Genomic DNA, 24,293 nt, shown 5'->3' with positions numbered 1-24,293 from the left:
GATCAGCCAAGGTCATCTGTAAGGTTGTAATAAATTGAATGAGACATGGTTTTCAGCAAGGCAATATTTATTATGTTCATGTTTTTTCCCTTCAAAATTATCTCAAACATTTCCATATTTGCTTTTATTTATTTGATCCCACTGTTGGCCATGGAAGGAGCCCTGCACACACCTTTCCCTTTCACTTCAAACGGCACTCCTTTGTATGTAGCAATACACTGCTCGTTGGTCTGAAGATCAGGTTGGATCTGCTCCCATATTTTCTTCTTGGGATTAAGTTCTTTCTCAGGTTCACCTTTTTAAAAAAGAAAAAGGGAAGGTAAGAAAGTGAAACTAGAAATTTGAATTATCATAGTCTTTCATAACATAATGGAAGTTATTTACATCAGCAGTCCCCAACCTTTTTGGCTTGGCAGCCAGGCAGGGAGGAGCACACAGCACAACTTGCACAAATTGAGCTGCATGCATGGTGACCTGCCATTTGTGTGGCCCACTTGTGAATATGCCACAGCCCAGTAGGATTATGCAGTGGACAAAGTTCAGAAAAGATATTTGTTTGTTTATTCATCCATCCATCACGATTTCTTGTAAAACCTTAGAAAGGTTGGACTTAAATTAATAATATGAGTTGAAGAAAAGACAAAACATTGTGAACTTTGCCTCCTCATCATTCCTCTTTATGACTAATTATTACAAATACCTGAAGAAAGATTAACCACAGTTAAAACTGATTTGGCTTCTAGCCAATATATAATGGTTTAAAGCTGATTTCAAATTCTAGCCAGCAGCAATGAATGGTATCTGTAAAAATTAATAATCAACCCACTTAGGTCTGGCAAACTAATTTAAAATCATATTCAAAGAGTATCTACAATATGAGGTACGTTGTTTTGGGTTTGTTTTATCTCATCTTTAAAAATCACTCAAGTATGTTCAACATGATTAAGAATAAAATAATACAGCCTTCCCATGTAACCTAAAGTTATGGGGTAGTAAGAGTTATGCAATTTTATGTTGCAAATGATCCTGAGGTTACAGCGGTAGAATAATACAATGCCCAAGAGTAAGATTATGAAAACCATTTAAATGAGCTAGGTGTTCTGCTTCCCATCAGGAATATGAGAAACCATGCAGAGTAGCAGTAATGCTTTATTCCTTATTTCCTTAGTACAGGACTCACACAGCAATTAGTGAACGTACTATGAGCATAACTTCTAAAATAAGGAATTCATCTACCATCTGAAAGCTTTGTTATTGGAACTAAATCCAAACATTCTACACATTTGAATTTTATTCATAGCCCATTAGAACAAGAGACAATTCTCTCATCTGTCAGGTACTAGATGATATACTGTATAGGTTAACAGACAGAGAAATCATGATAGTACTTCCTCTTGCTGATTGCAAGAACAGATGGATATCAAAGGAAAACTAGCTCAAAGATCTACAAATATCTACACATGAATATTAATACTAGCAAGTACTAATATCTTTATAGCCATTATTTCATTTAGTAATAATAGTTATTGAAACTATTTAGAAGGCAGGAACAAATATGCTGCAATATGGGAGGAATATTATTTGTTTGATTTTTTTAAAAAAAAAAAACAAGCCTAATATTCTTCTGCAACCCTACCAATTTTATCTTGGTTATATATTAGATATTAGTGCATCTTTATACTGATCTACTCTGAAGTTTCATTAGAAATTTTAAAAAATGGCATGTTTTAAAGGTCAGAAAAGAAGCTAGTCTCAGAAATAGCCATATGGTCATGAAATTTGGATTAAAATGGTTTCTACTATACTATCTAGTGGCTTGAAATCAACTGTTCAGGTTTCTTTGTGGCCTGGGGACAAAAGAGAAATTTCAGTGCATAAGTCATAAATAATTAGTACTTTCTCAGACCAGCAGTTTATCTTTTAGAGAGAAAAAAAATAAGTAACTAAATGGCAATTAAAATGACATCTCCTCACAGTAAAATCTTTCAAATAAAATAAAAGCCTCTCTATGCAAAAGAAAATATAAATCAAACCAAAAGAGCAGGCAAGTCTTTAAAATGCAAACTTTACAAAACCGTATTTAGTTTTCAAGAATAAATTAAAATCTGGCTTTTATTACAGAACAACCTTCTGGATTCCATTAAAACTTGCTTTGGAATACCCAAGCAAACTCTCCTGGGATCTGTGGCAAGCTTGTATTAGATTAGCACAGGCACCACTTTTAAACATTACCAGAACACCATGGTGTATGCTCCATAAAACCCTCCCTTCTCATCCTTTTCTTTCAAGAGAAAACAAGCCTCTTGAAAGACATCTATAAGAAAAATTGAAGAAAATTCTTGGGAATATAAATGGTATTTTTTAAATGTAGCATTCAAAATACTGCTATTAACAAACATCAATCTATAATCATGCTGTGACTAAACTAAGCACTGAAAGCAAATCAGCACTGAACAAGCAAGAGGGATGCCTGCTTCAATGAAAGAATCATTAGCAAGAGCACTTTCCACCCAATATGGAATAATCTTTCTTCAGCATCTTATTAGAAAGACAAGTCTAAACAAAGTATTTCCAGTGATATAAATGCAGCAACAATAGGTTTTATTTAAATATAAAAGTTTATTATATTGCTAAGCAAATATTGCCACCTTTGCAAGAGATAATAAATAATAAGGTGGAGAAATAAAAAATATGCTATTTTTCAATCTTCAACATGTTGAAGTTTGTTATAAAATGCTGGTGCTTTTATTTCATAGCTACCAGATTTGTGAGCATTTATTTTTCTTTGGTGCTTTAGAGAGCACTGTCTTATTCTACAGCTAAGATATATAGTCTCCAAAGACGAAACTTATTAGAGGTAAGGTATAAATCCTTCATTTGAAACTATTAAAAATCCACAGTTGTTTCAGGTTTCCCATCACATAGGAATCTCATTCACAAATTCTGTATCTCTCATGACACAATTAATTAGTCATGGCAACCTATATCATGTATGTAATATAGTTTGCTAAGTTTGTGGCAAAGGAAGGAGGGACAAAGCATTTCTCTCTGCCTCCTATCTGTTTATGAAAAACTGACTTACAAACCGGACTTTTAAAAGACAATAAAATTTAACAAAAAAGAAAGCAACAATCCATCACACTAAAGCCACTATAAAAACATATCCAATTGCAATAGAACCATAATCATCTGCAAAAGGAAACTCACTAACCAGCAGCAGCTCGCAATGTTTTATTTAAAGAGAATGTTTTATTGAAGAAAAGCAGAAAAAAGGAACAATCTTATGCAAGTATTATGACATTTTCTATAACTTCCTGAAAATGTGATGAAAGTTTCTAGAATCTGAACAAGCATGATTTCAATGGTGATTATGACAAACTTGTTTGGGTGTGCAGTCCTGCACAATGTGGGAAGGCCCAAAATACCATGAAAAGCCTTCTTCAAATGGATTTATCAGTGACTTAATTAAGGATTGTTGCTATGCCTTTTGGAGATTGTGATTTAATTGTCTAGGATAATAAATATTCTAGTTATATACTAGCAAACTGTATTACCTTACTTGATACATACAATTCTACAAGATGTATGAAACTATTCCCCTACAGATATTGCTAACATTAAATAAATATACCATACTTTCCGGCGTATAAGACGACTTTCGAAAGCGTTGAAATCAGCGCCAAAGTCGGGGGCTGTCTTATATGCCGAGTCATCTTATATGCCGGAAATAACGGTAGTTTCTGGCATATAAGATGACTTTCTAGGCATGCGACTCGCGCCGAAGTCAGGGGTCTTATACGCCGGGTCGCCTTACACACCGGAAAATACTGTAAGTATGAAAATTTAGTTGCAAACTGAAAAAAATAGTGTTCTCAGTACAAAAGACTGAGGTCAAAGAAACAATAACATAGTGGATCATCATAATGTTATTTTTATATTTACATTTCCTACTTAAGCAAAGAGGAAAACACTGTATACAGGTCATAATGATACCTCTAAGGAACTCTTTTTTCCTCTCTACTCCATATGCTACATGATAGTAAAAGTAACTTTTGTGGCTATAAAATCTATTGGTTCAGGTTTTGATGTTATCTACACCAGACTTTTAAATCTGTCTTAAAATATAATTTTTCATTTTTATGGAATCCCAACTAATTATAACCAAACATGGCTTGCTTTCCTATACTTTTATCTCAAGCTCAAATTCAAAGTTAGTGCTACCACTTCTTTTCTGTTAAGAAACTTGCAGAACTGCCTCAAGAGACTATGCCTTAATAAAATTCTATTAGCACTCTTGTCCAGCTGTATATTTTCATTCTTCCTTTATATTAGCCAAGTTATATAATGGTTTTGATGGCATTGTACCAATTATAAAGTATACAATGTGCAGACTTCTATATTTTATCACAAAAAAATAGGAAAACCTAATTTTATAATACTAAGCCTGCATTTTAGCGTTTTCCCCATTCCACTTATGTGATTTCCCTAAAGTTAATTCCAGAATATGTTACAAACTTTGTCTCATTTTAAAACTTAAAAAAAACCAATAATCTAATCTTATCAGAGGAAATATATTATTTTTTCACTTTCCATTTCATATCATACTGAAAAATAACACATACAATACCTCATTGATAATTCCAAAGTGGTTCTGCCACCTGTATTCTCCTTTTTGATTCTCCATTAAAGAATTTTTATTTAATCTAGGATAATATCAAAATTTCCCATGTTTGCCTATACAAGTAGTTTTCAACGTAGGACCACAACTGAACCCAAACTTTTTGTTGCTAAGTAAGTCATTTATTAAATGAGTTTGACCCATTTTACGAACCTTCTTCCCAGAGTTGTTAAGTGAATCACTGCAATTGTTAAGTTAGTAACATTGTTCTTAAGTGAATCTGACTTCCCCCATTGACGTTGCTTGACAGAAGGTCACAAAAGGTGATCATATGACCCTCAAGACACAACCGTTATAAATCTGGGCTAGTTGCTAAGCAATCGAATTTTGATCACGTGACCATGGGGATGCTGCAGTGCTTATAAGAGTAAAAAACAGTCTTAAGTCACTTTTTTCTCTGCCGTTGTAACTTCAAATGGTCAATAAATGAATATCTGTATCCAATAGAGAAGCAATTATTTTTAAAAAGAAAAGTTATTTGAGAGAAACCACTTATTACTGAAATCATTTTTACTAGTTTTATCATCCTTAGAAACATATTCTATTCCCTATTTGAAGAGTGAGGGATTTTATATATGATCCACAATTTACATATTGGATTGCAGAAAGTATAGAACACCAAAGTTAAACACACACCTTTAGTAAGTAGATAAAAGAGAAGAGCAAAGGAACAATATTATTCAATACTAACCTCACAAAATACAAGATATGAAGTAGTGTGTGACTTTAGATATAGATAACTGGCAAAAATGTACTCCTTAAAACGTTCTTCTATAAGACATGCATATAACATAGTACACAACAGGAACTCTGTATTACTTCTCTCTTTCTCTGCCTCCTACTGAACACAGTTTTCATTCCTAAAATTTGATTTTCATTTTTGTTTAGAGTTTTTTTTTTCAGGCACAGATATACACACATTTAAAACTACATTACAAATTTTTTCATAATTCATATAAAAACATTCTCATCAATTTCTGTTCAATCTTCAAGACACTTCTGCTTACCTGAAAAACCTTCAAATGTAATTTTTTCTCCAGGAACAACTCTATTAGGAGGAATTATAATTTCCACCTTTTCTGGTGTGCTAGCACACATCAGCATGGCTTGGGACACCACTCCTCTCATTTTTACTGGTTTTAGGTTGCAGAGAAATATAGCCATCCGGTTTTGCATCTATAGAAGTGAAAAGAAAAAAGGTCCATTTACTGAGGTCTTTTCAGGTTTCTACCAAATGAAGTGGTAAGAAAATATTAATGCATGGAAAATGGGAGCAAAAAAATAAAATTTTCTTTCACTAATCCAGCAATACAATCAGGAAATATCTAATTAAGTTTAATGGTCCTCTAACATACAATAAGAAGCAATAAAAATATTAGCATTGTGTCTTGATGTTCTGGATGATAGTTGAAGCAGTATTTTATTTGCTTTCCATTCATAGTGATCAAAAGTCAATTTTTAACTGTTAAATTAAGAATTTTAAACTAATTAGAAAAAATATAACAAATATGTCCAGTTGATTGACCACTCAGTATATAATATGGAATGCATATTTACAAATCCCAAATGTCAGGATAGGACAAATGTTTGGAACAAATTGAATTAAAATGGTTACACATAATATCCCTTCCAAGACATTTATTTAAGCTCTAAAAGTTTCTGTTCCGACCCAAATATGAAGGGGAAAAAAGTAAAGTTTCTTTTGATATGACACCTGGTAACTCTATTTAGTAATATAGGTTTCTTGGAATTGCTATGGAAGCAGTTTGCCACTGACTTTTTTAGAACATGTTTTCAATTTCCCAACATAGCCTACAGTCCTTAATTTCTAGATGATCTCCATTCATAAATGGAGACCCAACACAAATTTCCAGCCCAAGCAAGGTACTGCCACCTGCTGAGACAACCTCTAGAGAAAAAGTATGTATTATTTGGCCAATTTTGCTTTTTAACTCTTTTTCTCAAATTCCTTTATATGTAGGCTTTTATTTTTGTCTCTTTTTTCCTTGAACATTTTAACCAATAAAAATGTACAGCAGTTTAGATCACATCCTTTTAAAGAAGGAACAATATTCCAGAAATGATCGTATTGGATTTATGTTGTTGGAGATTCTTCATTATATAAGAAAAGCCAAGCATGGTACATCATAAAGTGATGGTGTGCTTAATATTAATTAAAGCATGTTTCACATTAGACAACGATCACAACAGAAACTTGTGATAAATTAGAACAATAAGTAAAACAAATACCAGTAGAATGTTATGGAAAATACTTTCTTTTGATCCATGGATATTAAGAATAATTTGCTCGGCATATTATAAGGTGGGGTTCTGACTGTATAACATAAATTCAGATACAATGGATGTTATGTGAACAATAAAGGCCAAGATCACGGTTAATTTTCTTTACTGTTGGCATAGAAATACAAACCTTTTCTAACTGTAATTGAGCAATGTGGGTTTTGGAACATTTCTGAAAATACAAAGTGGACTACTAAAGACAACTTTTGCTACTGAGGAAGAAATGCAAAATCTTACCTACAAGCCTTACCAATCTCTGCACCTATAAATGTCTAGAAGAATAGGAAATCAATATTAGCCTTTCTGAGTATGCTGCGTAGATCTCAGAGGACTACTTGAATCTTCAAACTAGTAGATTTTTTGAGATAGTGAAACTTTTGATATCTTTTTAATGGCTTTCTTAAGTAAACCACTAAGTCTTAAGTTCACGATTTTGAGATTTAAGCACACTATAAGCAATATACATAAATGATGAACAACAATAAATTAAAAAGTTGCTAAAGCTTCAAATAATACATCAGAGATATTTCATTTATACCTCTTCTAATGGAACATGTTTCACCAGACCACTGACAACAGTTCTTAAATTTGCTTCTCCAACATCAACTTCCTCAATATAAAGACTATCAGCATCTGGGTGTTTTTTTGCCGTCATAATACAACCAATACGAAGATCAAGCCGCGAAACATCTAAAGGCTTTGAATCATCATTTGCAGCTGACTGCTTTTTTTCTTTCTTTTCTCCTACAAAAAGGAAGGAAACCAAATTAATAAAACCACTGATGCAATTCAGTTCACAACACTACCTATTTTTTCTTTTCTCTTTACAAAAACTCCCTTATGTAAAGTATTAAGAACACTTTCATGACATCAAGACCAAAAATATTACAATTATATCAACAAATATAACAAAAAGCATAGTTGTAAAAACATAGTATTATTTACTCTAACAATAAACATGGCATCAAAAATAAATCATTGTTCCTGTTTATCCAGTAATCCCTACAATTTCCAAAGCATAGTTGTAAACAAAAAGGATGAAAAATCTTAAAACTGGCAAAACAAAGTCCAATTTCCATTTACAGAATGAGGATAGTTCCAAGCCTGAAAGCAGTTGAAAGAAAAGCAAAGGGTATTAATATGTAAAGTTGAGTTATAAAATGAGCCTGCCTAAGCTATATAATTTATAGCAGCCTTCTATGAACATACAATATATTGAATCTAAAATTACCTTTCTTTTCTGTTTTGTCTTTCTTCTTCTTTTCTTCACTGGGTCCTTTGATCTGTTCCTTAGGACCAGATAGAGCTTCGGCAGATGATGTTTGAGAGAAATCCTTCGAAAATGAAACTGCAGCAGCCATGTCACTAGGTGGCATAGATATTTGTTTCACTAAAATTAAATACAAAAGATTCCCAATTAATTAACATCTTGATTCTGATATTTAAATGTATTTTGTGAAATCTAGTGGAATACAAGTATTGTTAAATGAAAAATGTTTTCTTCCACGTTTCCAAGCACATGCTTATATTTATATGCGTTACATTTTAAGCCTTCTGAATTTTTTTATATCATAACAATTAATGGTAAAGAAAAATAGATTGCAGCAAACCTATTTGCTACTTGTTATTAATCATAATCAAAACTAAGACAAACTAAAATGTGAAGTCATTGATTTTCATCTGGATATTTTAATCCTGATTTTTTTAGTGGGATTGATTACAAGGAGTTAATAATACAGTTGATACATAACCATATATAAAATAGAACCAAAGGATAGAAGTTATAAACTGCATATGTTTATGGATATCTAATGTATTGTAGGAAAAATATTGGACCTGATCAAAAGCACAAACAGAATATTATGTAACATAAAATGCTCAATGAATTAACCTGAGCCTCATCTAACTAAATATTTTTCAAACTAAAAGAATAAATAGTGGATATGAAAATAATTTTCATCTTATTGAGGAAATTAATGCTTAATTAATGTTTAATTAATGCTATCTAAACTATCTCTATTTGTGACTATTGAACGCTTTTATTAATCAATGACTTCCTTGAAAGGGGTGAAGGTTTGTATATTTCCACCTTTCACTTGTAAGTCTTCCTCTTTCAGGCTTCCAATGGATAAAAAAACCAAAAATAAAGCAATAACTTAGCAAGGTCAATAAATTAGGTGCCTAAGGTGTAAAAACAATTTTAAAATTAGGACAACTGCAAATACAAATCAAACACATTAACCCTACGTTCTCTCCAATTCATAAGACTTTTCAACATTTTCAATCCTTCTCTGTAAGTGAAGTTGTATCACTTGGTCTTTAAAAACAAACAAAACATTCAAATAGTTCAAGTTTTTCCATATATCTTGTTTCTGGGATACTTTAATAAAAGCTATTTCTTAACCTTCACTAGAATCTCTTTTACAACATTCTTGGGAAAAGCAGCATAGACAATGGGGTAGCAAGTATCTTTCCTTTTCCTCACTTCTCTTGTTTTTTCCTTCTCATTCATATCACGTTAAGCAAAAGAAATGCAATTCTGCCCCTTAAGTGCCCCTTTTAATGTTTTTAATATTGACTCTAGAAAAAATATAAACATTACTATAAATGTGGTGTGCTTGCATAAAACAACACATTTCTCACCTCCATTTCGAATTTCTGCTTGGATCAATTCCTGTTTTAGCACTTCAATTTCTTTCTTAAGTTTAGCATTTTCAACACGCAGTTTCTTCTCTTCCCTTAGAGATGCCTGCAAGACTGTAAGAGGCCGAACTCTCATTAGAATCACTGTTCAATTGTCAAAAATGGTTAAGTTTCATTGCTAGATGCTATAAACGAGCAACAGAACACTTGTTTTGAAAACTTCAAGACAATGGAGAAATCTCATAATTACTTATACCTTGTGTACTTTGACTAAACATTTATATTAAAATACAGAATTACACTGAATACATTTACAGTTATGAAAGTTCCCTGAATCATTTATGAAACTATTATGAGTGCTCAAATATCTGATTTGAAAAGTGTCATGATATAAAAACAAACAGACCTAAGCAAATGTCATGATAATGGGAAAAGCATCAACAAGCAATCAAAGAGTTCCATGTTATTTCCATTAATATTGTGGAACAAGGAGCAGGTATCTTATAGAGAGATCCTATGGAATGCTTGTATCAACACTCACTTCAGCTTTTGTAAATATTAAAACAGATATTTTACCGCCCGGTATTGTTATTAAAAACCTGCAGTAATACCGCCTGAACGCTGTGTTTTCCAATTAAATCCATAACATATACAAAAGGGACACTTTATTCAATTCACACTTCTTCCCTCTTTTCCTTGGCATATATTCTAAGAAATGAATTTTGGTTCTGGTGGGAATACAAGCTGGAACCATGTTATATGCCTATTCCAATGGAATGCATAGCTAAACAGTTTATTGTTTAAATGTTCTATATCAAGAAACCAGGAGTGGAAAAAAGATGACAGATTCTGGAGATATTATCTCAGAACTATGTGAAACTGTTGAAAAGTTTCATTTCATATTGTAAGTAGAAACCTTGTTTATTGACTCTAGGCCATAAAATCTCTTTAGAACATAAAAAGGACAAAGCTTTAGTATACATGCATTAAATACAAAGCTTAAAATCCTGAATTATAGAATAAAAAAATTCTCCATTATTACAATCATAATATATGTATTGTTGAACATACAATTTTGTTTTTATTTTACAAAAGGTTCAGAGTAGTCAGACATGTAACTTTTTTAAAAAAATCAAATAAATGGGAGATCCTAATGAGGAAGATGAAAAAGCTAATCCCCTTCTTTAGGAACTCGTAAACTGCAATGAAGAAAAAATGGAGAACAGCAGATAAAGAAAATTCAAAATATACACAAGAAAACTAAGTGGAGGCCTGCAAATAAAAAAGTTAGGAAAAGGATGCAGATTTTTTTTCAAATGCTTTTCCAGCAATGGCCATAGAAAGTTGTCTGCATTTTCTTCTGTGTAACCAACTTTGTAGTTTCAGTATCTGTCTCTGAGTGTATTTCTGTTCTTTCCCGTGTTGCATGCATGTGTATATACTGGGAAGCACAGAATGAGCTGCTAATCTCCATTCTGAGGTTATATATATCGAGGAGTGGAGAGAGGCAGCTCAGAGTGGAAAAGCACAATTTTTCCAAGCTCCTGCTCAATAGCCTCTCCCACAGGAAAACAGTGGGGGGGGGGGTTGAAGGAAGGGGAAAATATTTTTCTCAGCTGTCTCTGGTTGGCTCTTCCATTTGCCTAGCTAAATGTTCAATATTCAGAGAGTTATCTGTTGACAATACCTTTATATAATTTATTTCCAACATTCCATCAAGTTAAAGAAAAAGTAAACAGAAACGAGGCCAAGTCACAAAGGAACAGTGAACAAATAGTGACATGAAAACTCATAATAAGTTGAGGTTAGTGAAGAAGAATATTCATATCAAGAATATGAAAATGAGCTAAATACATTCAAAAGTAAAGAAAAAGAATATATACCAGCTACTCAGTGAACAGAGCAAAATGTTGACAGGCAACCTGGACAAGGCAAAGTTTTTCAAACAGTTCAGGCTGGTTTAACAAAAATATGTATCTGAAGAGACAGGATTGAAGTTTTAAATCAATGGATACATAATTACAGAATATGTATTTGGTCTGAATGTGTTTCACTTTAGGATCAGATGAAGATTCTAGGATACTAAAGGAACTAACTGAGCATCTCACCAAATCCTTAGGAAAAATTGGGAAACTGATGAGTGTCAGATTGGAGGAGAGTGAATGTTGTCCCATCATAAATAAAAGAAAATCAGCAAACTACAAATCAGTCAGTCTAGATCATATAAGGTTATTGAAAACAATGTAATAATTAAGGAAGCTAATATAGATTTGTCAAGAACAAGTAATAGACTAAACTTATCACACATTTGACTAGGTAATTTCCTTAAGATTGTACAAATACTGTAGATGCTTTCTGTAATAATTAAGGTGCTGGACTAGAAACCAGGAACCTGTGAGCTCTAGGCCTCCCTTAGATATATAATAGTTTGTATATAGTTAACAAAATAATAGTATCCTGATTAGAAAACTAATTCTAATTGTGGATTGGACGGCAGTTCTTTTCTTAGGGACATAAGATCAAATGCATCATTACTGGGGACATCTGATTTCGTGATGGTAGTTGGTTTTAAAAAAAAATCCTTGTTAAAGCAGTTGGGTGCAACCCAAGTTGGAACCAGGAACGTGATGTGGCTGCCAAAAAGTCAAATGTAATTTAAGGCTGCATCAAGAGAAAGATAATTTCTGATTCAAAGAATGTAATGATTCCACTTAATTCTGCATTAATCTAATTCCTGCCACAACAGGTTTAAGCATTATTTACAGAAATTGGAATAACAGAGAAAGGCAACAAAGATGCCTAAGATACTATACGTCTATACAGACAGATTGAAGAAGTTAAGTGTGTTTAGCATTGAGCTAAAAATAAGTGAGGTATAATATGATAGCATTATTTAAAGATCACTAAGTGTGTCACATAGAAGGTCAAGACCTCTTCTCTCTTGTTTCAGAATACATGACATGGAAGAATAGATATAGGCTACAGGAAAGCAGATTGTGATTGAATGTTAGAAAAGAATTCATAGCAGCAAAGGCAGTTCAACAGAAAGACTGCAAGTTCACCATTTGATATAGTAAAGTGGCAACTATCTGTTTAGTATACTATAATTTGGTTTACTGCACTAAATAGGAATGAGTGGGACTGAATAACATAAATCATCCTTTCAACTCTATGATTCTACTGAGATAAAACCATTCAGTTTCTTTAAAAGACCACTGCCAAATATACCCCTTGGGGAGGTGGGAAATTATGTGTTATTTTAGTCTTTTATAGGAAAGCTGTTTTACCTGAAATAATTTTTAAAAATGGTTTAGATTTTACTCACTGATTTAGAATGGATAATTAACAATCTATTTTAATGTTATGCCTTACTAGCTTTTTCTTTCAGAAGAGCAACTTGCTGCTTAAGGTATTCAATAATTTGATCTGCTTCAGCACCCTTCTGCTCCAGTCTATTCAAAACTGCATTGTTGGCTGCCATTTTCATCAAGGATCGGATTAAAATCCTAGATAAAAGAAACAAGATAATATGAACATGTTATCAATGCAATTATTTCCAACATTGTTTTGAATAGATTGAACTAGTAATAAAACATATTCACTTTATTCCCTAGAACTCAAAAGTTCACATTAACTTGTCACACTGACTTTGCTACATATATAGTCTTTACTTTTACTGTATTTACTTTTTTAGTTATAAAAAGGTCACTTTGCCTATCAACTGTAATAACCTTGCTTTTTCTATGTATAACAATATACATTCCACTTTTAAAGACGTAAAAGAAAAACTGAACCAACTGAACTCAAGCACTTATAAGATGGATAATTTTCCTTGTGAACTTTGTGTTTTGTGGCAAGTATTTTCTAAACTGTAAACCTCTTTGAGATCTGAATCCTAGTATTAATCGTAATTAATAATTCATTATATCTTAGAATAAAGAAAGTAGCTATTAGTAAAGCTACACATATGCACACTTCCACAGGCCAATTTCTCTTACCAGTTCTTTTTGGAATATTCTATCAAATTCATCCTCTGAAATCAAATATTACCTTTTTACTAATTTTCACTGATCATACTGAGTAAATACCTGACTACAAACTTCTGGTGGAGTAAACAATAGCAAGAAAGACAGATAAATAAGGATTGCTTCTTTTCTAACAATTGTTTTACTACAGTTTCTTCTATTCCAGACTTTTACACCATGGTTTATTTCTGGATATATTTCCAAATCATAACATCTAAAACATTCAGGTTAAGGAAGGCCATTATACAATGTCTTCTTATGTTATGCCTGATCCAAGACCACTATGCTTCTGTTGGTTTTCATCTAACATAGGACTATAACTTTTCTTCCTTCCATAATGTATCTTTCCAGTTAGTCTCATCATAAAACAATCAAGACACAGATCCAAAGATACAACTACTGTTAGGTGTTTTATTTCCATCTTCATAGTTTCTCTATTGCAGTACATATTTAGAATCCACAATTTTATAATTTATTAATTTAACTCTAAATTCAAACTCAGAGTAGCAAATATGTCTATAAACTGTTATCTTTTTATTTATTAGGTTATATGCTGCTTCAATTTAATCAGATTTTTTTTTACAATACCCATGAAATATTTGAATTCACATGGCTATCTGATCTGATTCCTCACTAAAGAATTAAGAGTTCTATATTTGACTGCAAAAATCTGTAGGACATATTACTACATTCACTATGAGCTCTGCCATTCCAATATCCACCTGTATGCCATTATACTTGTCCATGAATATGATTGGAAAATATCCAGGAATAGAGAACATCCAGCAATATATAACGTCAGCTAATATTACTATTTAATTAGACCTCGCTAAAACTAGGGAGTGGTTGATAGATTAACAACAGATCCACCTTTGCCCTCCTCCCCCATATCATACTCCTTCTCTCTCTCCCTCCTCTCTCCGTTTCCATCTTTTAACTGGGGTGCTATATTTGGATCTATACAGTATTTTATTTATGTCTTTTAGGTTTTGTATAATTTCCATCTTTTTAAGATTGTAAGCATCCAGTTACCCTGTGGTAAGATGGGTGGCCAATAAGTTTTATAAATAAATAAATAAAACTAGCAAGGAAATTTAATCATTTACCTAATTGTTTATATGGGCAATCATGAAAAAAATATGGAATGCTTATGTAGCCATTACATTTCTGCTACAAAACACTTGATTAATCCACTCCAAGGTATTAAAAATATACATTATTTCTTAATACTGTCTCTATCAGTTTAATTAGGATTAATTTAACTAATTTATCAATTTGTTCTGAGATCCTTTGAATGGATGCCAGATAATTTTCAATAAATATAAATCAATCAATTAACCTATGAGTAATTACAAGAACTTGTATCAGAATAAACAATAGGGACTGCATTTTTAATCATTAGGAAAGCTTCTTTGATCAACTAATACCGAACTCTTAGTCTAACATAGGCTGAAGATAGCATATTTTTATTATCTACAGGTCCATCCTAAGTTATTAGAATACAAAATTGAATTTACACTTTCACCCTGCATAAATACAACTTTTATTAACACACAGCTTGATATCAAGCATACTTAAGAAGCAAATCTCCTTGAAAGTGCCCAATACCTAGGTGACTTTACTAGGTTAATGAAAACTGCAGAAATATCTGAAAATGGCTGCCAGACTGAATTTAAAGATGCACTTCATTTCAATATTTTTGGCAAAGTTCCTAGGAATCAGGGACAATAAAATTCACAGAATTAGATTTTCAATTTACTTTAGATGAATGACTCTAAGTATAGATGTTACACACATATATATCATAGGAATCCTATAGCACAGGGGTAGTCAACCTTGGCTCTTTTATGACTCGTGGACTTCAATTCCCAGAATTCCTGAGCCAGCTTAGCTTGCTCAGGAATTCTGGGAGTTGAAGTCCACAAGTCATAAAAGAGTCAAGGTTGACTACCCCTGCTATAGCAGATGGCAAGCCCCTGGTTAATTCTGATCTCAACCAGAGCTGGATTTGGCTAGGACGTGGGTGGGAAATCACCAGGAAATCCTGGAACCATGAGAAGTCAATAAAACATCAAGATAACAATGGCAAACTATTTTCATATGATTGCCAAGAAAACAACATGAAAATGTCCTGGGAGTTCACTGGGGATCAAGTTTAATCTGAAAGACATTTTACTTTTTCGTTCAATCAACAGAAATGTATCTTTCTTTCTTTCTTTCTAAGTTTCTTTTGATAAACATCAATTTGGATTAGACGCAAGGCATAACAAATCCAGTATTCTGTGCAACATCCAAGATTCTGTGGACAGATTCCTGTTTTCTTTTATTTTCTCCTCAACACAGGTGTTCTAATTCGCTATAGGAAAGCATTTTTGGGATATTCCTATTATTTGAGACAACCCTCTGTTCCCTTTGAAATAAATCAGGTAACTATGGATAACCCATACGCAAGAAATAAGCAAACAGCAATTCTTATCCATATATACATTTAACACACTTAAACTGTCTAGCAACTGGTAACTATACAGATAAAAAATGTTTTCAACATCAGGATTGGACTTAGACAAAGGTTCAATAGAAAGAATTTTCATAAAGTGACCTACAGCTGCATGTTAGCTCCAGGGTCTTTGGGGAGCTGCAGGCTATAGAAAGCATAAAACACTGGCAAAGATCCATTCAGCAGAATGAGCTTTCTGTAAATAGAATTCTCTTTACTACCTCTCTAAATCCAAACATTCACATCTAAAACTTTTTAATCTTATTACAAAACTAAAGGTAGTTACTATCCCTCTGCAGATTGTCTATGCAAAAGGAAGACATATAGTGTTCCACAAAAATATTTCACTAAACATTTAATAGCTCTGGCACTCTCTATGGCTCTGGCACAAATTCAAATTTCTTAACCATTGCCTGGACTTTGCTTCTGGCCTTCTATATTTCAAACAAGTTGCAAATTATCAACTGTTGACCAGATGGAAGTTGGTGTGTGAGGGAACCAGAAAAAAAAATCTTATTCAACCAAGATTCACTGAAAAATCTTACACCTGACAAAATTATCACATTGATTTAGAACAGTGGTGGCGAACCTATGGCACGGGTGGCAGAGGCGGCACTCGGAGCCCTCTCTGTGGGCACACATGCCGTTGCCCCAGCCTTGCCTCCCCCAGCGACCCTCTCCTCTCCAGCAGCCCCCCTGAAGGAGACTCGCCCTCGAGCGTGGCCCACACGGAACAGCGCAGCCAAGGACATGGCAGCCAGGTAGCGTAGTCAAGACTCTGCCCTCACGCCCCATCATGCAGTTGATGCTGCAGGGTGTGGGCAGACGGTGTGGCCACCATAGCGCTGCTGGGCTGCCTGGGCAATCTGCGGTGGGCCCTGGAGGCGGTGAGTGGTCCTGTGGGCAGGTGGACGGGGGATGGGGGGCAGAGCAGGGGCGGGAACGGGGGTAGAGCGGGGCGGGGCCAGTTTTTGGGCACTCGGTGTCTAAAAGGTTCGCCATTACTGATTTAGAAGATCAAATTTCAATTTAACAGTTATTTTCAATTTGAAACAAATAGTTGGGAAGAAACTTTAGCAGGTTTCTGAAGTCAAAATATGCTGTCTTATGTGTACATAAGGAAAACATTTAAAAAAAATTATAGGGAAACTTCCATTATTGTACTGTACTACATCTGAAATATTTTTATGCTACTCTTCTATTACATTTTAAAGAGTTTTAAATTGAATCATTAACCTATGATTTACAATTGAATAAATGCATAACATGTATCATAGAAGCTGTGAGGGCTTCAACAGTAATATATAAAATGTATTAAAATATACACTTAACTGTGTTTATTTTAAATTAAATAAAATGGTTATTTTAGATCATTTATGAACTTATATCCACTTCTTCTGCAAGTCTAAGAAAACTATATAAGAATAAAAGTAAAATAAAGCACCAAATAGGAGAGCCAATATGCATATTAAGATTAATTAATTTAGTGTAAGATGGCCTAGATTTAAATCTTTAAATCTTTGGAATAATATTTTAGTGCTTTTTAATCAAATCTGCTTTAAGACAATTCATTTTAGTTTTGTCCTGTAGCAAAGAATAAACCTATAAAATTAAAATATCTACAGAAGTAAACTGATTAGCTTCTATAATATGGATTCTTACAAAAGTTGTAAAAATATACTTATACTTAATTTTATAAACATATTAAGAAAGACCTAAAGTTACAGTTAAATTATTATTACACTGGAGCTAAATGATGTTTTAGAACAGTGGTTCTCAACCTGTGGGTCGGGACCCCATTTGGGGTCGAACGACCATTTCACGGGGGTCGCCAAACAATGCAGTCTGCCATTTTCCCCCCCTTTTCCTTAGCTGTGCTACTCCCTTTTATTCTATTGGCTTTTGAAAGCCAATAGAATAGACTCTCTTGAATAGAGTCTAATTCTATTGGCTTTCAAAAGCCAATAGGAATTGTCCAGGCTGTCTCTGCCCTGCTGAGCCCGCCAAAAGTCCCATTCTGCAAACGGTGCTGCACCAGTTGAGTAGTCCTCGACTTACGACCGGTTGAGTAGTCCTCGACTTACGACCGGTTGGGGGTCGCGGCATTAAAAAGGTTGAGAACCACTGTTTTAGAATTTCATTAATATTACAATATGATTAATGTGAATAAGATTCCAAAGATTTACTGCAATTTAGAACAGAAATATCCCTTTCATCCCTAAATCCAAAGAAATTAAATAAATAAATAAACAGGTACACATTATTTCTAAATGTAAAAGAGGAAATTATGTTGAAAAATCACACTCTAAAATCAAAGGACAATCTTACAAAATAAAACTTCAATAAACCAATAAATCAGGGAAAATAATGAGAAAATATTTTTTCAGTAAATGAAAAAAAAAATCCCATAGAAACCCTCAGTTTACAGAAACAAAGTTTAGTGATACTGAATATGCAGCAAAAGTATGTTCTATTTTTTTTCTGTTTGTTGAAAGAAAGTATGGTTAAATATTTTCTGACACACAACAGACTTTTTGTAGATTATTCCCTGGTTTAATGACTAGTTTAAAATAAAACAGTCTAGGTAAAACAAAAGGAACTTTGTTGCTTAATTTTCAAACAAAACAAACAAAACTTCTTAATTTAATGAGGGAAGATAATAATATTACTAATATTAGAAATGTTCTGCCTTTAATATTAGTAGAAAACAACCTCAGTAATCATCAGAGATATTCATTGTAACTTACACCTTTTCCAGGAATCAATGCAGCAGGGAAAAAAAATAGTATGACTCCTTTATAATTTTAATTTTTGAAGAGAAACAATAAAAAACAAAAGGATAAAGATGTTAGCCCTTGTAGATTTAACATACCTGTGAAAACTTATTTAAAAAAGCATTTCAATTTTTAAGTGGAAAAAATGCTTTACTAGCAAAGATCTTACTAAATTGTTTTACTAAATACTCTCACCCGAAAACATGCTTACCTAAAGAATATGAACTCAATAAAATTCAGGGAGAAAAGTTTTGCTTTTTATAGGATTGCCTTCTCACAAACATCGGGATGGGAAAAATCAAGGATGATGAAATATATCCTGATAGTTTTAATTATGTAAAATATGTGAAAAAAGAATGCCCTCACAGCTTTCTGTATTTAGAGAGCAATTAAAAAAAATGATAACCACATCTAACAACCACATTCTTAGGCAGAAAAAACTCATTCTCTTTGCAGTAGTATGTTTGAAGTTAGGTCAGAGCTGAATGGACATACAACTTTTCTCTGAAGTTATTGCACAGTTCCAGTCATGTGATCAAAAATTGGGTGCTTGGCAGCCCACTTACCACTCCAGGAGTACTTCAACTCCCCCTATCTCCCATCTATACCTTTTTACCCCCTGCATTCTGCAACCCCTGCTACCCTACACTATATTCTTGTTCCCACTTCTAATGAGTTTTCCTCATGTCACACACTGTGGTTTCATGGCCTCATGTAGCCAGCAGCTGCCTTGTGAAGGGTCAGGGAATGTATACCTTGTCAGCAGGAGCAAGAATCAACTGAGCAAAGCTGTGCAGGGTGGAAGATGTTTTCCAGTGCAGGGTAGCAAGAGGATGAGCTGGGGCGACTGAGGCTTCCTGGGATGGCAGCTTTATGCCAAATTACTGAGTGAGAGTCTTGCACACTGCTAGAACTTCCTTGGGGTGGAAGCTTTGCACTGAACTGCAGCTCAGGACTTCTTGCAGAGTGATGGCGTGCCAAGAACCTTGAGCCGCAGTGTGCCAAATGGCCCTAGGGCCATGCAATTTGGGGGATGATTGCCACACTGCAAGACAGGATACTTGGCGGCCAACAGAGAAGACAGAGAAGAGATGAAAAAGTGATAGTGGGTGAGGGTAGTTGAAGAGGAGGCAACTCCTTAGGCAGGCTATACTGTATTCATTAAAATTAAGATTTTTTTTATAGGTCTATAACAAAAATTATAATTTGTATAAAGTAACTTTGACAATATGGCTTCTGGGATATGGTGCACTGAACTAAGGTGGAGCAAACAGCCATGATTAAATGAAATATCCTTTGTAATTCTTCTCTGGACGAGGGAGAGGATTTCACATCATCCCAAGCGCTCCAGAGAGTTGCTCCTCATGAAGACACCAAGGCAGCAGTGACCATCAAGTTTACAATTCTGGAAAACAAGGGAATCTTGCTCAAACTAATGAATGTTGGGAATGGTTAATGGAACAAAAAGAAGGGGCAAGCAGTAAATACACTGGCTTAATAACATCAAATCTGATACAAAGTTGAACATCCAACAATTGAAAGAAGCTGTGCTCCAGGGTAGCATGGAGAGAACTTGCCTATAAAGTCGCCAAGAATCAGACATGACTAAATGGTTAAACCAGCCAACATCTTGCTCAAGCTTCCTTCTTTCTACTTCCAGAAGTTGCTTGTTAATTGCTTTTCAGCAATTTTAGGAACCATTAAACAGACAAGTCTGAAAACACCAAGTAAATTGTCTTCAAACCTTAGCAAAAGAAGTTCTAAACATAAATTTAAGGATTTAAAAAAAATATTAGGAGGGAGAAGCATAAACATCAAAAGGATGATTAGAACTTTGATTTGGGAATGTTACAAATAGAATAAGGCTCCAGATGGATTTGAAATGAGACATTGGAATTAATTACAAGAATCCTTATGGGAATATAGTTTTGTTTTGAATTCATAAATACTTAAAAACATGATAAGATGGGACTTTGAAGATTGGACACTATATAGAAAGAACTAAAGATTACAATTAAAGAAGATTTAAATTTTACTTACTAATACAGAATGGAGAAAAATATTTTAACATTTGACATATTGAAGGATAATTTTTAACAATGGACCTAGACATTAATTTTAACAGCATCTACTTTTATAGATAAGACTATATTTACAAGATATTATGGAAGAGGAACAAGTTTTACTATACAAGAATGAGACTGATTTGAAAGTGGATTTAAAATGACAAGCTATTAGAATTGTAGATGCTATATTTGACATACAAAAGAAAGAGGCTCATGTCTTAATAATTAAAAGGGATGTAGAAATAAGTCATGAGAGTGACCTGGATAAGACAAAGAAAAAATAAAAAGAAATCAAGTTCTATGACATTATTTGAAGGGATTAAAGTTCAAAATTGTTACAAGTAAAAGGAAGCAGGGTGGTTCATCTGATCAAAGTTAAAATAGATATGTTATTTCTAGTACATGTTTTAAGGATTTGTTTATAGGTAAGAGCTTAGATATGGGAAGAAAAGATCATTATTGTCTTTTATGACAAGATAAGTTACCAAAATTGTTTATATTCATTATAACGAATGGGGAAGTAATTTCTTTACATATATATTTTCATTTTCTTTATTATATTATTTTTCTATTATGTTTCTATTTTTTCCTTTTATGTACCTTTTCTCTTTTATAATTTTTAATTATAATAAATATAACATTACTATTAAAAATGAAAAAGTAACTTCAACAAGATATTTATAGCATAATGAACATCTTTAAATTTTATACAGCAAAATGTATCTATATAAGCAAATTATATATAATACATTTTGCAAATTATTTTATATTACAAGGAACATTATAAATTAAGTATTACATTTTTTCCAAAATATCCATTCTTTGCAATTTTGTCACAAAATTCTAAAAATACCCTATTTTCATGTCCTTCCAAATATTAGCAAAGCACTTACACTAAATGAAAAAAAAAAAAAAGAAATACAACGGAGCTGTCACAGAACTCTAAGTAATTGATTTGTCAAGGATCTAATTTACTGAAGATAAGGCAGTTGTACATCAAAGTATTCTATTAAAACTTTCTTTACAGCCACATAGTGGAAGATTTAGAAATAAAAGGAGAAAAGCTTTAATAACCTTAGATTGACTTACAAGTAAACCCTTCACAGGGAGAATTATTAGCTTTTAATTAACATTTCTATATTCCATAAAAGTATAGAAATGAGAAGTATAGAAATCTGATACATTTGATAAATAAAATATAGATCACTCTGTCATTATAATTAGATCTGATTTCAGCCATTTACCATAAAATGTCTTTGGCTTGTTCCCTTCAATATGAAGCTTAGCTTAAAGATGTCTTACTCAGAGAAAAATACTTTCCTGACCTGGAGAAACAGTTTAGTAGGTGGTGATGAAGGAACTAATATGAAAAAAATAAACAAGCACTGGTTTCATCACCCTCTTCCATCCACTGTTTTTCTTTTATTAAAGCTCTGTTCATATTATGACATATTGGACTTAGATCCTTATTTTGCATGTTCATATCTTACTTCATTCACAACACAAACATCCTTCCATTTGTGCAAAGGAATGTATTAGACTACCAAATGTTAGTTTCACTCACATTTAACAGGTACTGCCAGAGAAGAGATTCACATTGCAAAGTTCAGTGGAAGATACGACCCTCAACTCTACTTCCTCTTCCCCACCAAATTTGTCTTTTGTGAGCACCTGATATCAGGAGAGGCAGAGTTAATCGTGTAAATATGCCTGGACACCATTAAAACAAACCTTGAAAATGCACCTGCACTATCACATTGAACAAATTTTTTTCCCTTTAAGAATAAATTAGACTGCATTACAGACCAAGAATGTTAAGCCAGTACAATTGAGACATCTGCAGACAAAAGAAAAAGCACACAAAAAGATCTTAAAGGCACACATCTTGAATTTAGTATAGACAGAATAGAATTAGGCAAGATCGAGAGTAAATGGATTAATATAACGAGGATAAAGTAAATATAGAATATAGATATACAGACACATTCATTCATTCATCCTTCCATTCGTTTTAGTAAGTTTACAGTCATCTAACCTGAAAATCAGGTATCAGAAAACCAGATATCCCATGTAACATCAATAGCCACATGCAAAAAGTTAAGAATAAACACTTCCAAAGCAAAAGAAGTTCTACCTCTCAAAGTTATTTTATTAACTAAAATAAATCTTCAAATATGATCCCAAACTTGTTGAAACAGAGTTGCTGCATTAAAAAGCCAAATATTCTAACATTTTAAACACTCTTTAACATAAGCTTTTATGACTGAATCCTTGTGTGTAGTATGTTCATTGCAGCTGCCTGAAGAGACTTCACCTATGGTAGGCCAGTAACTAGAAGCAGCTCCTAGAGAGGCAAGAGATTTTTTTCAAACACCAATGTAGTGTACAGAAGGCCATCTAAATGCCCTGTGCTTTGTAGCATTAAACTTTCTTTTATATCTTATCTGTGTGGGTTGGCTTGACCAGTGAGAGGAAAAACCGGAGATAAAACTGCAACAAGAGAGGCAAATTGCAAGGAAGAAAAAAGAAAGCATCAGTTCAGGAATATCGCTACTCATAAACTCCTCCCTCCCCCAAACTCACAACCTAATATTTATTATTCTGTCAAGGCATTCAAGGGATGCTCGAGAGCCTCGACGTCCCCCCTTTGCCGCCGCCTCCTCCCTTCTTCTTACTGCAGACTTTTTTTTAGACATTCCCTGAATACCTATCTATCCCCAGATACAAATAAATAGCAACACAATAAAAAAAAGAAGGCGCTGGGGGGAAAAGCGAGCTTGAATTACTGCATATCGATATTTCAACACCCGCCCCCCACTCATCCCTATTACGGGTACTCCCAGCCACCCGCTCGTTTCTCTCAAGGCTAGCTTTTATGAAGCCTACTTATTTTGCTCACAAAGGTGCTGTAATTCCTATCCATGGGAAAGATTTTAGTCCAAGTTATGCTGACTTTTATGTTACATATTGTCTCTCAACCTATTATCAAGAAGAACCCCCCACCCCACCTCCGCAACCCAACTCGGCAAGCCTGACTCTGTACTCAAAAGCAATTGACGGGCCCGAAGAGCTGCCCGCAGGGACACCCCCTCAGCAAAAACAGAAATTCAGACACGAGCCCCCTTCCTTATTCATCCACGACCTCATTAACGGTAAAGGTCACGCGGCCACCGAGTTCATCCCCCCCCTTACTCGCTTACCCTACTTGCAGCAGAACCTCGGGTAGATGGCTACGCGCACGCGTCAACCACGGGAGACAAAAATGCCATGCGCGGCGCGTGCGCACTCATTCTTGGCTTTGGCCAGTCG

General features: G+C 33.7%; 1 protein-coding gene across 3 annotated transcripts; it reads right to left on the bottom strand.

Annotated features, from left to right (window-relative positions):
• Positions 1-49: 49 nt before the first annotated feature.
• AIMP1 (aminoacyl tRNA synthetase complex interacting multifunctional protein 1) lies at positions 50-24,275 on the bottom strand. 3 transcript variants are annotated; one of them, XM_039344006.1, is made up of 8 exons: positions 24,185-24,245; positions 22,549-22,655; positions 12,995-13,128; positions 9,623-9,736; positions 8,211-8,369; positions 7,518-7,723; positions 5,686-5,854; positions 50-295 (listed from the first exon to the last, which is right to left on the bottom strand). In XM_039344006.1, coding segments are annotated over exons 2-8 (951 nt in total). In that variant the 5' UTR covers positions 22,551-22,655; positions 24,185-24,245; the 3' UTR covers positions 50-128. The 3 variants fall into 3 exon arrangements, with proteins under 3 accessions (XP_039199940.1, XP_039199941.1, XP_039199942.1); XM_039344007.1 differs by lacking the exon at positions 24,185-24,245 and adding an exon at positions 23,119-23,775; XM_039344008.1 differs by lacking the exon at positions 22,549-22,655 and having other exon boundaries at positions 24,185-24,275.
• Between the last annotated feature and the right edge of the window lie 18 nt (positions 24,276-24,293).

Source organism: Crotalus tigris, unplaced genomic scaffold, assembly GCF_016545835.1.
Source record: "Crotalus tigris isolate CLP2741 ecotype Arizona unplaced genomic scaffold, ASM1654583v1 scf7180000017887.1893490, whole genome shotgun sequence".
In the NCBI taxonomy this organism is placed as follows: domain Eukaryota; kingdom Metazoa; phylum Chordata; class Lepidosauria; order Squamata; family Viperidae; genus Crotalus; species Crotalus tigris.
The sequence above is the reverse complement of the archived record's forward strand: the minus strand, read 5'-3'. Positions and strand labels throughout refer to the sequence as shown.

Excerpts from the sequence above, each read along its gene's own strand:
- AIMP1 (XM_039344006.1), bottom strand. Across the intron at positions 8,370-9,622 it reads AGCAGAAATTCGAAATGGAG|TGAAACAAATATCTATGCCA; the intron begins GTGAGAAATGTG and ends ATTTAATTTTAG. Across the intron at positions 5,855-7,517 it reads AACATGTTCCATTAGAAGAG|ATGCAAAACCGGATGGCTAT; the intron begins GTATAAATGAAA and ends TCACTTCTATAG.